The sequence below is a fragment of the Ptiloglossa arizonensis genome, chromosome 6, assembly GCF_051014685.1.
Source record: "Ptiloglossa arizonensis isolate GNS036 chromosome 6, iyPtiAriz1_principal, whole genome shotgun sequence".
NCBI classification, from domain to species: Eukaryota; Metazoa; Arthropoda; class Insecta; order Hymenoptera; family Colletidae; genus Ptiloglossa; species Ptiloglossa arizonensis.
In genome coordinates, this window is record NC_135053.1 from 25,065,244 (window position 1) to 25,079,579 (window position 14,336).

The 14,336-nt window shown below is 51.7% G+C and overlaps 1 protein-coding gene across 7 annotated transcripts in view; it reads right to left on the reverse strand.

Annotated features, from left to right (window-relative positions):
• The window catches only part of LOC143148316 (uncharacterized), a 360,338-nt gene that overhangs the window by 114,990 nt on the left and 231,012 nt on the right, over positions 1-14,336 (reverse strand). For all 7 annotated transcript variants that reach the window (XM_076314556.1, XM_076314557.1, XM_076314561.1 and 4 more), the window contains exons 7-8: positions 12,888-13,005; positions 108-201 (exon numbers count right to left, since the gene is read on the reverse strand). In XM_076314556.1, coding sequence (XP_076170671.1) covers positions 108-201; positions 12,888-13,005 — 212 coding nt within the window. The remainder of the gene's footprint in view (positions 1-107; positions 202-12,887; positions 13,006-14,336) is intronic.

Below are 14,336 nucleotides of genomic sequence, written 5' to 3' on the forward strand. Positions count from 1 at the left end.
CGACAAACATCGTCTTTGTACTCCGCGCCCACTATCGACGCGCTTTCGATTCCTCTTACGAAACCCGCGCGCTTCGGACATTGCGCGAACCGGAGCGATCCTTTTACCTGCAGAACGGCCAGGACCTTGTCCAGGAACTCCACCGGCTCCAGCAAGTCCCCCCGTATCAGGAGGGTGAATCCGTTCTCGACGACGTCGGAGCTGAAATCAGAGGGTACGATCCGTTCAGTTCGACAAGGAGGATATTATTTCGCGAAAGGTTTCGCGGGAACGAATTATCGGTACATTCCGTGCATACACGTGAGTCACCGTGATACGGTAGTCCGACGCTTGACAAGATCTCCCACGTGAAGCCGCGTGTCGCCGCGATTTCTCCTCCGAGTCATGCTCGGAGTGAAACGAGTCGTCCGTTGCGTCGACACGTTCGCGAACCGATTACGCGCCGCCGTTAAACCCGGACCGATCGGTTTCGTCTTTGACCTTCGGGACGGACCATCGAATCCCTACCGATCGATACTCTGCTTTCGCCAGGACGATCCTCGACGGATGGAAATTTTCATTCCGAGACGATTCAAGCGGATACGTTGTATACAATTCCGACGCAACGAATGTTTTATTTATTTTGGTCAATTTAACCCAGACTTTGGCAATACTCGCACGATACGTTCACGCAAGCGTGTTCTCCATCTTTTAATACGCCAATGGTAAAAGTGTTCGCACCGAGTTTCTACCGTAAATAAAAATGTTCGAAACGACTCGAAAGATAAACGTACGCGCACGCATCGGTATCCCCGAGTTCGACGTTGTCCACGTTGTCCCTCGAGTTTCCCAATTTTTCGTTTCGCGATCGAGAAACGTCGAAAGACCGAAGTTTTACTTCGACCGAAGAATCCTGAAAGAGCACCGAACGTAAGAAAATCGTATCACGATCCGCGTTCGGTTATGACACGTGGGTGGTTCGCGTAAGTATGCGGCGTTTCTCACGCGGCTCCAGTGGCACCCTTCTCTCTCGTCCCCTCGATCCCTTTCATACGTACTGCAATCGTGCTTCTACTTCGCAGTGGCGTATCCACTGATCGCTCTTTGCACGCGTGTTTGCGACTGCTTCGATCCTCTCGGCGTCATTCGTACGATTCGTCGAACGAAAATCGCGCGCGTTGCCGATTTCCAAGCGTTTGCGCGTTCTACGTGTTGTTCTCGTCCTTTCCAGCTCGATCGATGAATAGAATCACAGTGGTGTGCGCAGCTGTAGCGCGCGTAACCGAGAAAACGGAAGATCTCGACCATTTTGTTCCTTCGTGTGCAACGAAGCACAGTCGGTAGAAAATTCGTAAAGAATTTACAACACTTTTAATCCTCGCGCAACGTATCGTTCGATTCGATCCGAAGATAACCGAGATTCCTGAAATCAACAGTCGCAAAATCGTACTAAAGGATCGCAATTTCTTCGCTTCGTCGTAACGACGAACACGGTACGATCGAAACTTTGATTACGATCGACTCGATTTCGTACTATCTCCCGCCAACGACAATCAACGGATCGCTTTCACGAGTAGAATCTTCGGTGGTGCAACCACTGGATAAAATTTCGGAGAATCGACTCGACGCTTGTCATCGTATTTTCAAGCAGATGTTTACGGGACGAGACTCGATCGCTGCGATCGTCGATAATTACACCAGGGTGTATTTCTACGGTATTGGAACTTTACGTATCTTTGCAATGGTCGTCGACCATACGTACATAGTATACGATTCACCGATACAAAATTTACAATTTACCTTTACGGAACGAGCTCGTTATAATCTCACGTTTTGCGAGAAGCTGAGTAAAATTTCGTCGAACGAAAATTAGAAATCGAACGTCACGAGCGAATCGGAGTTGGTGCGATTCGGTTAAAATCGATCACCTCTCCGATCGAACTCGTACCAGTTGGTGTCTCTCGGCCAAGGTTTCGAGCCTGAACGAGCTCGCGAACAGAACCTCGACTCCTTGGACGCGGTTAGTCGGGACAGAGGTCGCGGGTAAAATTGGAATTCGCGCTCGACCGCGGGGATTTCCACGAAACGCGTCGCGAACACGGCGAAAGAGTCGTTCTCAATTAACCCCGTGGCTCTCCGCGTAACCCGTCGAACGAACCCGCCGTAACCCCGACGCGCGGGATTTACAATTCGATCGTAACTGTCGGTCGTCGACGGTTCGCTACGCCACTGCCCACTCCCGAAGAAGAAACTCATGCATTAGCAGCATTGTAAAGCTAGAGCTTGCTGGAAGCGGCGCTGTTCGGTATCGCGACAGCTCATCGTGTGTATACCTAAAACCACTGCCGGCGACCTGGGTGGGCAAAGGTTGTCGAGCAAAGACCTCGTCACGACCGTCCGTTCCCTCGGACCGAACGTCCGCGAGGATACGACGTCCTGCGTGTTCCGTTGCCCCCTGAACAACGTTGCGTGGAACATCGAGAGGATAAGGAAGAATTTCGAGACTCGCGAACGAAACGCTGAACGTTTCTGCGAGCACGAAGACTCGAACGCGAGGGAACATCGGTAGCCCAAGGTGGGACTTTGAAGGTAAATGCAAGTATCCAGGTAAATCACTTTGGCCAGACTTGTACAAGTTAAGCCCCGAAGCTTAGAGAGCTTCTCCCACTCCGACGCCTTCTTGTTCAAGTAGGTACAAAGTCGTTAACTGCCGACACGCGACCGATACGGTTAATACTCGGACTCTTCGACTCGTTTCTCGTTGGCAAGAAACGCGTGGTAAATTTTCTTTCTTTCTCAATCGAGTGAATTGGTTTCACCAACGAACGTTTACATTTATTTTCGCATTCGATCAAAGTTTGCAACGCACTGCCATCGTCGTACGTGCGTTTCGCGCGCGTAACTCAGCTTCGATGAGAATGCCGCTTATGCAACCGGCCGTCTGAATTCCTCATTTAAAATTCCGATAGGAGGCATTCGTGCACCGTTGACACGACGACTGTCGAGCAAAACGTTGTACCGGCCTCTTAATATACCCACCGCACCTGATCAGCATACAAATCTTACCATTCGAATTGCAGACGTCCTAATAAGAAGAGACGGAAACTTTCCGCGATTCCCGTTTCACTTTATCCGCGCGGGAATTACGCGCAGCGATAAAAATCTTTGAGCGCGCGCGAAATTGAAGAACCCTGGACGAGAGACTCGCGCGGTTTCGTGGTCGAACGTTTCGCAAAAATGAAAAAAAAAGCGTAGCTTGGAAATAGAACGACTCGAGGAAAATTCGAAATTAAGCGTCTTCGAGTTTTGCGACTCGGGAATCTTCGGTTCCCGACGACAGAAATATGTACGAGTAAATCGGCGAGCGCGATTACCGGTGTACGAGATAATTGCTTTTTCCAGATAGAGATATCGCGTTTATCGTGGTCAAAGAATGCGCTCACCGTGGTAATTCAATAAGGATCTCGACGACGCTCGCGTTCTCGTCCAGTGTTCGTCAACCGTCTACGAGTAAAAACGCAAACGGCGAGTTTCGCGCGATCATTTTTTTCACCGGCAACAACCGCATAATTGGCATCGATACTCCTTTCCATGCTAATAGACCATTGTCTCGCCACCATCGGCAGCAAATTTCTCTCCTCTTGGAAGATGCATCGCACACGCTTATTTGCATGCGTTCAATGGCGCTACGGCAATTACAAAACCGTCAACACGACCTCCGGGATACGCATCCTGTACGCTCCGAGTGGTAGTCCTCCGGGATGCGTGGCTCCTTCCGTGACAATAATCGCGCCTCTCGTTCGGAATTTAACGCTACGCGAGGATCGTTCGTCCCTTGCGCTTCGAACGAAAATTAACATTCGTGTGATCGGGAACGAAGCGTTTCGCGACGAACGGGCAAACGTTCGAAAACGCTCGGCCGGAAGACGTCGAATGTATCGAGACCTCGACGAGCAACGATCGTAAATAAATAACCTCTCGGAAGAGAGACATCCTGCTCGCGTTACTCGCCGGACGATCCGAGCGTTATTAATATTCAAGAAATATCGTATCGATTTTTCCATCGGACGTTATCGTACGAGCCGTTTCCCTGGTATCTCGTCGGCAGAAGACGCCCGTCCGATACGCGTTAATTACCAGTTCGTTCGTTCAATTACGGGACGTTTACGCGCGAAAAGTTACACGCGTCGAAGACTCTACTCGGGCGTGACGAAGGTACGGTCTCGCGCGACACGGCACGGAGGGATCGGAAGACCCGTATTCTTAATAATGTTCTAATAGCGTTAGTAGCACTCTAACGACTGGACGCGCAGCAACTCGCGTGCGAAGCTTTAATGGCGTTAATCGGCTTCCGACGAAACACGTTGCGCGAGGAAAGAAAATGTGGAACGACGACGAAGCAGCGAAGAAACGTCACCGTGGACGAACCTCGTGCGCGAACTTTTTTCTCGTTTCGTGGACCGGCTGCGTCGATTGGAAAATAAAAGACACGGATCGCGATCGTTGCTTCCACGCGATCGACGGACACGAGGAATCGGGAGGCACGAGACGCATCGAGCGGTCGTCTCTGGGCAAATAACGCCGGAGAAAGGTAACACCGTAATGGAGGCCGTCAGCGTACATTCATCTTGGAGAGCTACTTTTAGTACTAGAATGGATCGCGGTTGCTCGGACTCCTGGAAAATTTATGCTTCCTACGCGGTGTCCACGATACTCTCCCGTTGACCTTTCCGCGTAGGGTTCGACGATATCGTAATTCGTCGATTACAAGGATCCTTTGGTTCGCGATAACGGTAACTTGGATCGACGCGTCGAATATCCCGCGGTTGCTTCGAACGACGTGGAAGCTTTTGTCTCCGGAAATGTTCCATTTCGAGAATTTTTCTCCAATCGCGAGCCTCCGTTCCGAAAGACAGACCGAAAAAGTTCAAGATCGTGCTCGAAGAAAACTAAACTCCTCCGAAGCGTCCTCGGTAGCGAACGGAACGTCACCGAGCAACGTTCCGCGATAAAATCGAACAACTCGTGCCTCGAAGGTTCTCCTCTATTTTCGAAAATAGACGAGTCGGTGACTCGTCCCGAATGCCCCGCCCTGTATACGTAGCGCGAGCCATAAATGGGTTAATCCGAGGCGTTCTCAGATAACAATTAGTCGGCAGAACGAGACGAGTGGCTGGCTGGCTGGCTGGCGCGGCTATTCGAGGCAGCTGGCACCTCATCGCGTATCGCGTATCGCGTATCGCGCGAGAGGGAGTCACGACGCAGATCGTAGGACGATAGGATCGCGGGGGATCTCTGCTTGATCCAGTTGTGCACCTGACCGCGTTTCTGCATGAGTTATGGACGCGCATCAATCCTTTTACCCTGGTCCCGCCGACCCCCTCCTCCTCCACCTCCTCCTCACGGTTCCCCACCTCCGGCGTGATCACGGCCAGCGTCCTCCCGCCCCCTCTCAGCCACCCTCGCGCGTTCGACGGTAACGGTAACGGGTTCGGCGAAACGTCCCTCGGTGCTATCTCGCTTTTCCCTCCGGGACGAAGATCTGGAACTGCAGTTTGTCGACCCACTTCCGAGATCGTATCTGTCTCCCGAGCCTCTCTTTTCCTCCCGTTCTCTTGTTTTCCCCGTCCTCCCTTCTCCTCCTCGCTTCCGCGCGATGCATTTCTTCCCCCGCGCTCGCGTTCGACCCGCACCACGAGCCCGGCGATGCATTTCGCTCTGCACCGGTGCGTTCAAAGGGCGCTTTCCGGCTCGAAGAGAACGCCAAAGAAATTATTCAATACGGAAAAACGTGGAACCGCGTTTTCCTTCCGACGCTACGAACTTACTTACGAGACAATCGTACCAATCGCATTCATCTTTCCGCTTACAACAATTGATTCGTGATTCTTGAATGAACAATTGGACAAGTTTTTCGACTACCGACAAAAGTTCTCTGCTGGAAGACTCCTCTACGCGCTCCGAGTATCATCGATCCGTTGAAATCTGAACGAAGCCAGTTGGCATTTCGTTCCGCCCCACCTACGCAACGGCTCGGTGACTTCTACCCACGGTCGCAACCGGTAATAACAACAGCCGGTCCTCGAAATAATATTTTCCCTCGCCCTCGTAAACAGCGAGGACGGCGATCGAGCGGCTCGACTCCTCGGAACGTTCCTACGGGGAGTTCGCGTTGAACCGTCCGTGTTCTCGGCCCGATGTTCGTAAATCGTTGTTCCCGAAAATTGAACGCGAGTCGCGCGAAACCGGTCGCGCGAAACGCGCGTCGAATCGAACGCGTTTTTAATCGAGCGATAAACCAGTCGGCCGGGACCCCATTCGTCAGCGGCGATCATAAATCGTTCGGGGGCGATTCACAAAGGGCGACCAGTTCCCGCGTCCCGCGAGAAAGCGAGCGAGTCGGGCGAGGCGGGGAACTCGGAGCGTACGCGAGCGGCTCTCGCTGAAATCTGGATACACGCGGCGGTGGCGGTGGCGACGACGACGATGGCCGTTATCGTGCGTTCGCGATCGTCCGCCATAATTCCCGCGTTGTCTTTCGGCTCGGGCCGTGAAACATTCACCCTGATCGGAATCGCGCGCTCACGCTGGTACACGCGCGCGTGCTGGGCTCCGCGACTCGGCGTCGCGCCGGTGCGTGTGTTCGGGGACAGCCGGCGCGCGGCGTGTTCCGGGAACTTTCGCCATTTCACCTTCAATCCCCTTCATGAAATCGAGGCGTGCTCCGCACGGGCACGACCCGATTTTTCTAGCCCCGCGAGCGAGCGAGCGAGCGATCGAGCGAGCAAGCGCGCGCGACCGACAGGTTCTGCCGGATCTAGGAAGCGGCTTTTCGAAGTGAAAATCCTCGACCTTGGGGCCGATAAATCTCGACAACCGGCAATTAATGGAAGCGGCGCCGGTATCGTTGATACGGAAAATAGGATCGACCGGTGATTATATCGATAGCGGTCCCGTTACGCGCGCGACGCGCTTCGGACGCTCTCCTACCGCCGTGAGAGACGTTTCGGAGGCGGTGTTACTCAAGGATCGGAAAAATACCACGAAACCGTGGAATATACTTTTTTTTGGTACGGGGGCTTTCTGTCGTGGAGAATCGAGATCGAAGAATCGTCGGGGCGCGCGCCGCGACGGTGGCGCCACGAGAACGCACCGACCTCTCTAACTGTCGCAGAGTTATCCCCCACTGCGTCGATCGAACGCCCATTCTTGCCTCCGCGAATCGCGCGAGCTCCACTGTTTCGATTTTAAAAACCACTTCGCTTCCTCGAAGATATCCATTGGCTACGATAAAAAAAAAGTTTCCTTCGAGTGCACAGCGATCGCTGGAGTAGTAAAAACGATAAAAGAAACACGTCGACCGACTGAAAAATAAATAGCATTCTTTGTCGGTGTTCTTAAGCATTTTTTACGCTCGAGCTCGACGAACGTTACGCGGAGGAAGGCAGCGCATAGGCGATACGAGCCGAGGGAGGAGATAAGACGAGGGAAGACGAGCGGAAAAATGTCGGGAAACGCGCGATACCCGAGGCTGGAACGTGTGTGAAAATTCAAACGGCGGTTTCGCGCGGCGGAGATCCGCGTTTCGTTGTTTGCACGGCCAGGGGAATAAATAATCCGCGTCGGCGGCGTCTAACCGCGAATAATCTGCCACCGATAGACCGACTCGCCGCTATGTCAACGTCGGTTTTGCGCTTTCCCACTGCGCGAATGCCGCCGGTTGGAAATAGAGAGAACGAAAGAGAGAACGAGAGAGAGAGAGAGAGGGAGAGGGAGGGACGGAGAGAAAAAAATACTAATGAATCCCGCGTAACCGGTACGCTGATTTATGGCGATCGTGTTCCGCTCAGAGGATCATTATGACACTGTGTTGGCTTTCGTCGGCGGATTCCGAGCCGGTGCTCGCGTGTGCGAGCCGCGCTTAGCTTTCTTCTTCGCTACTGGAAAATATCGACGTACTCGGCAATAATGGATGCATAATGACCGCGCGACCAGAACGTTCCGCAACCTCGCGACCTTCCGCGTGCCCGTTTCGGGGTTGCTGCGCGCGCTCCGCGAGCGTTCGCGCGCGGTGAAATTGTCCGCTCGCGAGGACGATTGTTTCGAGGAATCGTGGGAAATCTTCGGCCCGAGATCTCGCCGTTGTCGGATCGCTCGATACCTATACGCCGCGCGTGCGCAGCGGATCGTTTCTACGTCCGGTGAGTGTATGGGAAACCGAGACGCACCCCCTTCACCGACCCCCGTTTATTTTCCATCGAGAGCGATGCGCGTTGAAACGATTCTCGCATCGAAGGATACCGAATTCGGCGAGCAATTTTCGAGAATGGAAAGTTCCGCGATTACGAAACGCGACGATTTTCGAAAGAGCTCGAAAGAGAGGGAGACTTCGATGCAATTACGGACGCAGAAGACAACGCGAGACGGAAGATTTTACTTTCGAGCCCTCGATTCCGTGCTCGTTAACTGTTTCTCCACGGTGGTATATATAACACCGTGATTAGAAATTTTCCGCTAAATTCGTTTCTCGTTCACGATCGTTTTCACCCGTGCCGCGCGACTCGTGCAACTTTTTGCATCTGGATGCAATTATACGGAAAATTCGTCATCCCGTTGAGAGTGTCTCGCGTTCTCGGGAGAAAACCTCTTCATCGGACAGCAGTTAGCTACGTCTCCGGCGATTTGTATCCGTGAAATATGAACGTTTCGTACTTCCGCGCGAGACGACGCGAGATATTTACGCAGGGACTTGTACACCGGACTTGTAATTTGAAATTTCGCGGGGAATTTGTTTCATCGTAACGATCGTTTCGAGGTGCCATGGGAAAAGTTCGCCGAGAGAACCATCTCGGATCTCGCGTGCCACGTATTTATGAAACTCGCCGCGAGTATAATGCCCGTGCTCCGAGAAAAATTATGTATCGCAGCTTGGAATTTCATTTCCTCCGCGAACGATTGTCTCGTCGACCGTGCTGGATCTCTCGCGTTTCTATTTCCCGTGTTGCAAAGTTCAGATTATAATATGTAGTTCATTATAATATGCAGGGATCTCGCGTATCCAGTAGTATAGTTTTTGTACATACGAGAATACAAAGTCCGAAGAAACGAGTGTACAGTGATATGCCTTGACGTGAACGACGACAGTGTTGCGTGGTATTCGTGACTCTCGACTTGGAGCTGACTAGAAAAAAGCCAAAAGAAAAATAGCCAAAGCTTTGACGATCCTTCCGCGCCAATATGGAGGCAATCCTTAAAACTAACATCGACCATTCCCTATCGACATCTGGCGCTCTTAGGATCATTCTTGCATTCGTTCCAACATCCCGTAATTCTTTCTCGTGCTCTCGGTCAGGGAGGACGAAGTCTCGTTGCACGAGAAAAAGTCAAAAATATTTCGTTCGGTCTCCGAGTGCCGAGTCGATGGATGGATAGAACGGTGGACGATTCATTTCCACCGTTTGGACGTTTTACGATGCAGCGACGAAGCGAGCTTTGAGAACATCGCCGAAGATCTATCGATTCTGTTCCACAGGACTCGATCTCCGTCGGCCGCGCGTAAAATTCAATATCTTTCGAGCGGCTCGATTTGGCACTGTGCTACGCGTTGCACAGTTTCGAAGCGTTGGAACTCTCCATCGTCGCGGACACCGTAATTCCCCGCAGCCGACGAAAAACCTCGCCAATTATTATCCCGTGGAATATTTACGACGCGCCACCGCCGATCACGGTGAAACTCGGCGACGAAATTGGCTCGAGACCGCGCGTATATCGCGGGCTGAATCGCGAAACTTTCCGGCTGGTTTTCCCTCTCTCCCCCGTGTAACGCACGCGGAAATCGGGCTCGATAGATCCCCGAAAGATAGAACGAGAGGTACTCTTTCTCTCTCTGTTGGGAGAGAGAGAGAGAGGAGAGGCCCCGAGCGTAATCGTAGCTTGTCCGTCGTCCTCTCTCTTCTCGGGGCGAGCTTCCTCCCGTTGGTTCGAGGAGGGCCCCGTTGGGAGGCACGGGGCACCGTAAAGCCGCGCGATGAACGATACCGCAATAGGCTGCCGTGGCTATCGCGCGCGATATGTTTTACGATCCGGGGAGCATACGAATGCGGTTAAACGAGCGTGCCGAGGACGTCGCCGCGCGGATCTTCCCGTCGGCCACCGACCGCATCCTTTACGATCGTCTTCGGACTCCTCCGCTCCGCTGACAATCGGTGCCCCCAACCCCCCTCCCTCCAAACCCCTCTCAACCCCACCGATCGGCGCAACCTTCCTGGATCGCGATTCGAGAAGGAACCCGGCTGTGTTTACGAGCACCGAGAGGATTAATTCTCGTTTGGAATGCTAATTCGTCGTTCGGTTTCGGCAACAGGGGCCGGGGGCAGATGCGCCTCCGATCTGGCGCCTTTGATGTTGCGCGTGTATCGAAATACGCCCGGACACGTGTCCCGTATATCCGTGAGAATTATCGTACTCGCACGTGGGGTAGGATTCAAAGGATTCGGCCCTCTCCGAAACGCTGAACATCGGCGACCCGTTCGAGAATTTTTTCAAACGAAACGGACAAAGCTACGATCGCCGATCTTCTCGGGGATGTTCGCACGCGAGCGGAGCAGACGCGTGAATTCTTTTCGCGGCTTTGCATAATTTTTCGGAAGGGAAGCATCAACTTCTAGCGCACACGCGAGCGAACGATACGAAATTCAACTTCGATTCGATCTTGGGGAAAGTAAATCGCAATTAGAAATACAACGAATTTGTATCTAGCGAGGGACCAAGTTCGTGGACAAAGGAGTCGATGGATCCTCGCGATGGACGCAATCGTATCGGTTACGGGTAGCGGATACAACGCGAACGAAATGAAATATACAATACGGATCCTTCGTCGCCGATACATTGAATTTTAACGAGTTCTCCAACTCGATTCGTCAGTATCCCGGGTAGTTTACCGCCGAGATTCTTTAACTTCTCGGAGCGAACAGCGTTCGAATTTTTCCACGATGGATAATCCCCGACGGAGAATCGAAGTCGCTCGAAGACGGTTTTCGACTCTCTCTCTTCGATCCTACGAGCCAGGACCTCTACCGACGAGCTATCGGTCAACGTCGCAACGAGTTCAAAGTTCGTCGAACAAAATTCATCCCCGTCGAGTTTTCCGAAAAATCAAAGACGTCGACGTTCACGAGGAAATTCGTTTTCCGTTTCTCGAGAGACATCAGCCCGCGTTGTCCCGACTGGACAGTGTCCGTGGACGAAAATTTCCATGGAAGAGCGCGGATGGGGTCTTCGTGAATGAAAATCGAATTTCGTAAATCGGCGAGAGTCGAGCGCGAGTTTCGGTGCGCGTGTTTTTCGACGAGGAAATTGCACGGTCGGCGATCGGAGGCATTCGGGCGACGAAGAATCGGCTCTGTGATCCCGGGCACGGTCGATCGAGAGACGCCGCGCAGATAAACCGAACGGCAGGGATAGCAATAAAATAAATTGGCGTTATGCCCGATTCTTATCAATGAAATATGCACTTTCTCCGAACAATGGGCGTATTATGTAATGCGAAATATATTCAGTTTCCTCGTGTTCACTTTCCTCGATGCCACGATAATGGACGATCGTTATTCAAAATTCTATTCGAACGCGTTAAGTGGCGCATGATTTACCGCCTTTCTCGTCCCGGTTTTATTCAGCCGCTGGTACACACCGTAAACACGGTTTTAATGCGCCGTCGATAGGATCGAATATTCACCGCGCTGCCACGGAAAAGAATTTTCATCGGAGAACGGCGACACCTGCTCTCGTACGGAGCGAGCCGATCGAGACGATCGCCGCGAGTAAGATTTTAGAGCGCGCGTAGCGCAGCGATTTCGACCGTTAACTGGACGAAAACAATTTCGACGACGAGACGAATTCTCGTTTCGAATAACGACGGACGCGCGTTGCTCCCTTTCGAGCGGAATCGAGCGGAACCGAGCGGACCTCGCGTCGACGCTTGTTTATCCGCGTAATTAAATTATCGCGCGCGAAACGCTGTAATTACGGACCGATAGGAATTTTTCAAACGTTCCTGATTGGCTTTCCTGCGCGAGGTCGGGGTGAGATCAATTAGAAAAACGTCGTACCCTCGGCTAATTGATAACCGCGCGGATCCGGTGGAAGGCAGGGCGCACGTTCGCTAGGAAATTCGTAGTTACGGCCACGATGTCGACCAGAAACGATATACAAGCCGGGATTTTGCACCTCGTCTGTGATTATAGTGGGCGTGTCGGAGATGTCACGGCCGTGGAAAATTATAATTATTACGGAAACAGGCGTCGATCGCGTTTATTTGTTGGAAAGTGCGCGCGCTGCTCGTTCCTTCCCGGCGAAAGATTAATAAATTGCCAATTTCGCGCCGACCGATTGCAGTTATTATTCCAACGATCACGGGGAAAACCGCGGACAGGGCGTAATAAATCGCTCATTTCGAGCATAATGTCCGAAAGCCGTAAGAGTTTCCCTTCCCAGCCACGTACGATCCACGCCCGATAAAGCTACGACTCGTTGAAACTTTTTGTTCCTTCGATCGATCGATTTCGATCGATTCAATTTCTCGCGATACGGCCGCGCCGGAACAATTACGAATTACCGATGAATCGTTTTCCAAAGAAGAATAAAAGTTTCGACGTCGATTTCGAGTCTCGGTCGTTCGAACGGAAAATTTCACAGTTGGACAATTACTGGGAAATTAAGGGTAATTCGTGCGGCGAAAAGTTTGCGCAATGTACGATTATCGTTCCCGGATTCGACAATGGACAATTTCTACCTTTTCCGCAAACTATTCGTTTCGATCGTCGAAGGATCACTCCACCGTACCGTTCGGTGTTCTCGAAAGATCGTTGCCGAGAAAATATTCATCTTCGGAGAAAGAAAACGATAAATACCTGGGCAAACGGGCGAGGTAGAGGAGAAACGACGACACTTCCTTGACGCAGAGGGCGTCCCTTCTAGACGGACGATCCTCGAACTCGAGAACAGGTCTGCCGTTCGCGTCGGTGCACCCTGCAAACAGACGATGAAAAAATTAATTATCGCCCGGTTAAACGATCGTATCCGCGCGCCGCCTCGTCGCTTCGATTCGCTTCCGTTCGAAGCACCGCGGCCAACGAAATCGATCGAATTTATTTCGCCGACGTTGGATAACGCCCCGTTCCCTCGCCCCGCGAATACATTCGCGAGGAAAGAAGCACGCGCACGAATCATCGTACCCGCGAGTCGCATTAACGGAGTAATAAAAGTCGGTAACAGCATTTGATTACAGGCCGTGATCCGATTCGCCGTGTACTCGCGGCCGATCGTAATCTCGCTGCCGGCGTAAGTTATTAAACGATCGCCTTTTAGCAGCGCGCCTATCGCCACGGAGTAGGTCATCTTCGAGCAAAATCTTCGGTTACGAAAGCGGGTGTACCGATGAAAATGTAATAACATTTCGTACACGGCCAGATCGTCGTCGGATAACGTGAAATAGGGGACATCGTAAAATCTTATTGTCTTAATCGTGACCGCGGCGACGCGGCCCGAACGTCGATGCTCGGGTATCGCTCGGGATCGCGGCTCCCCGGCTCACGAGCGATCTTGGTTTACAAGCTCGTCATTGTTGCGCGATTAGACGATACCGGGCTCGGTCGCGCTCGTCACCGGAGGACTTTATCCTTCCTACTCGGACTCCTAACTTTTCCGACCATTTGTCCGAATGCATCGACCAATCGCGTTTCAACGCGGGATACATTTTATCCGGGAGATTCTACGAACCGAACCGAGGAGGATAGACACTTATATCGAAAGAAGAGAGTCTTTCGAAGGTTCGGAAAGTTACATTTTTTTTAAATATTTCTCGCGCACGGAAGTGTACTCTCTAGGAAAAAATTGCCCCCACGAGGGTGTTCGATAATCGCGATAAACTCTTTGAGAACGTATCACCGGGCCAATGGAACGGGACGCGCGTTATCGACACTTTTTTGCTCCGACGAGTACTGCCTGCTCGCAAAATTGGTGCTCAATTTTTAACCCCTTGCCAGTGATTGTCACGGGCGAACCGGATGCTCCCTGATCGACTAGCTCGCAAATTAAACTCGTAAGCTGGTGACAATCACAGACTTACGAGGAAAGATATAATTTTTACACAAAAACTACACGTCCCATTACCACGCTAAATAAAATTTTCAGTCACGTTTGTAATTTCTATTGAAATAAAATATTACGCACGTCTTTAGATATAATCTTTTCATTTTTCGCAACAAAAAAGAAAAACTTTTTTACCACCGATTTATGAAAACCAAAAAAAAAACAAGTAGGCGTTTTGTGAAGCGATTTCGTAAAATTTACAGGGCTGA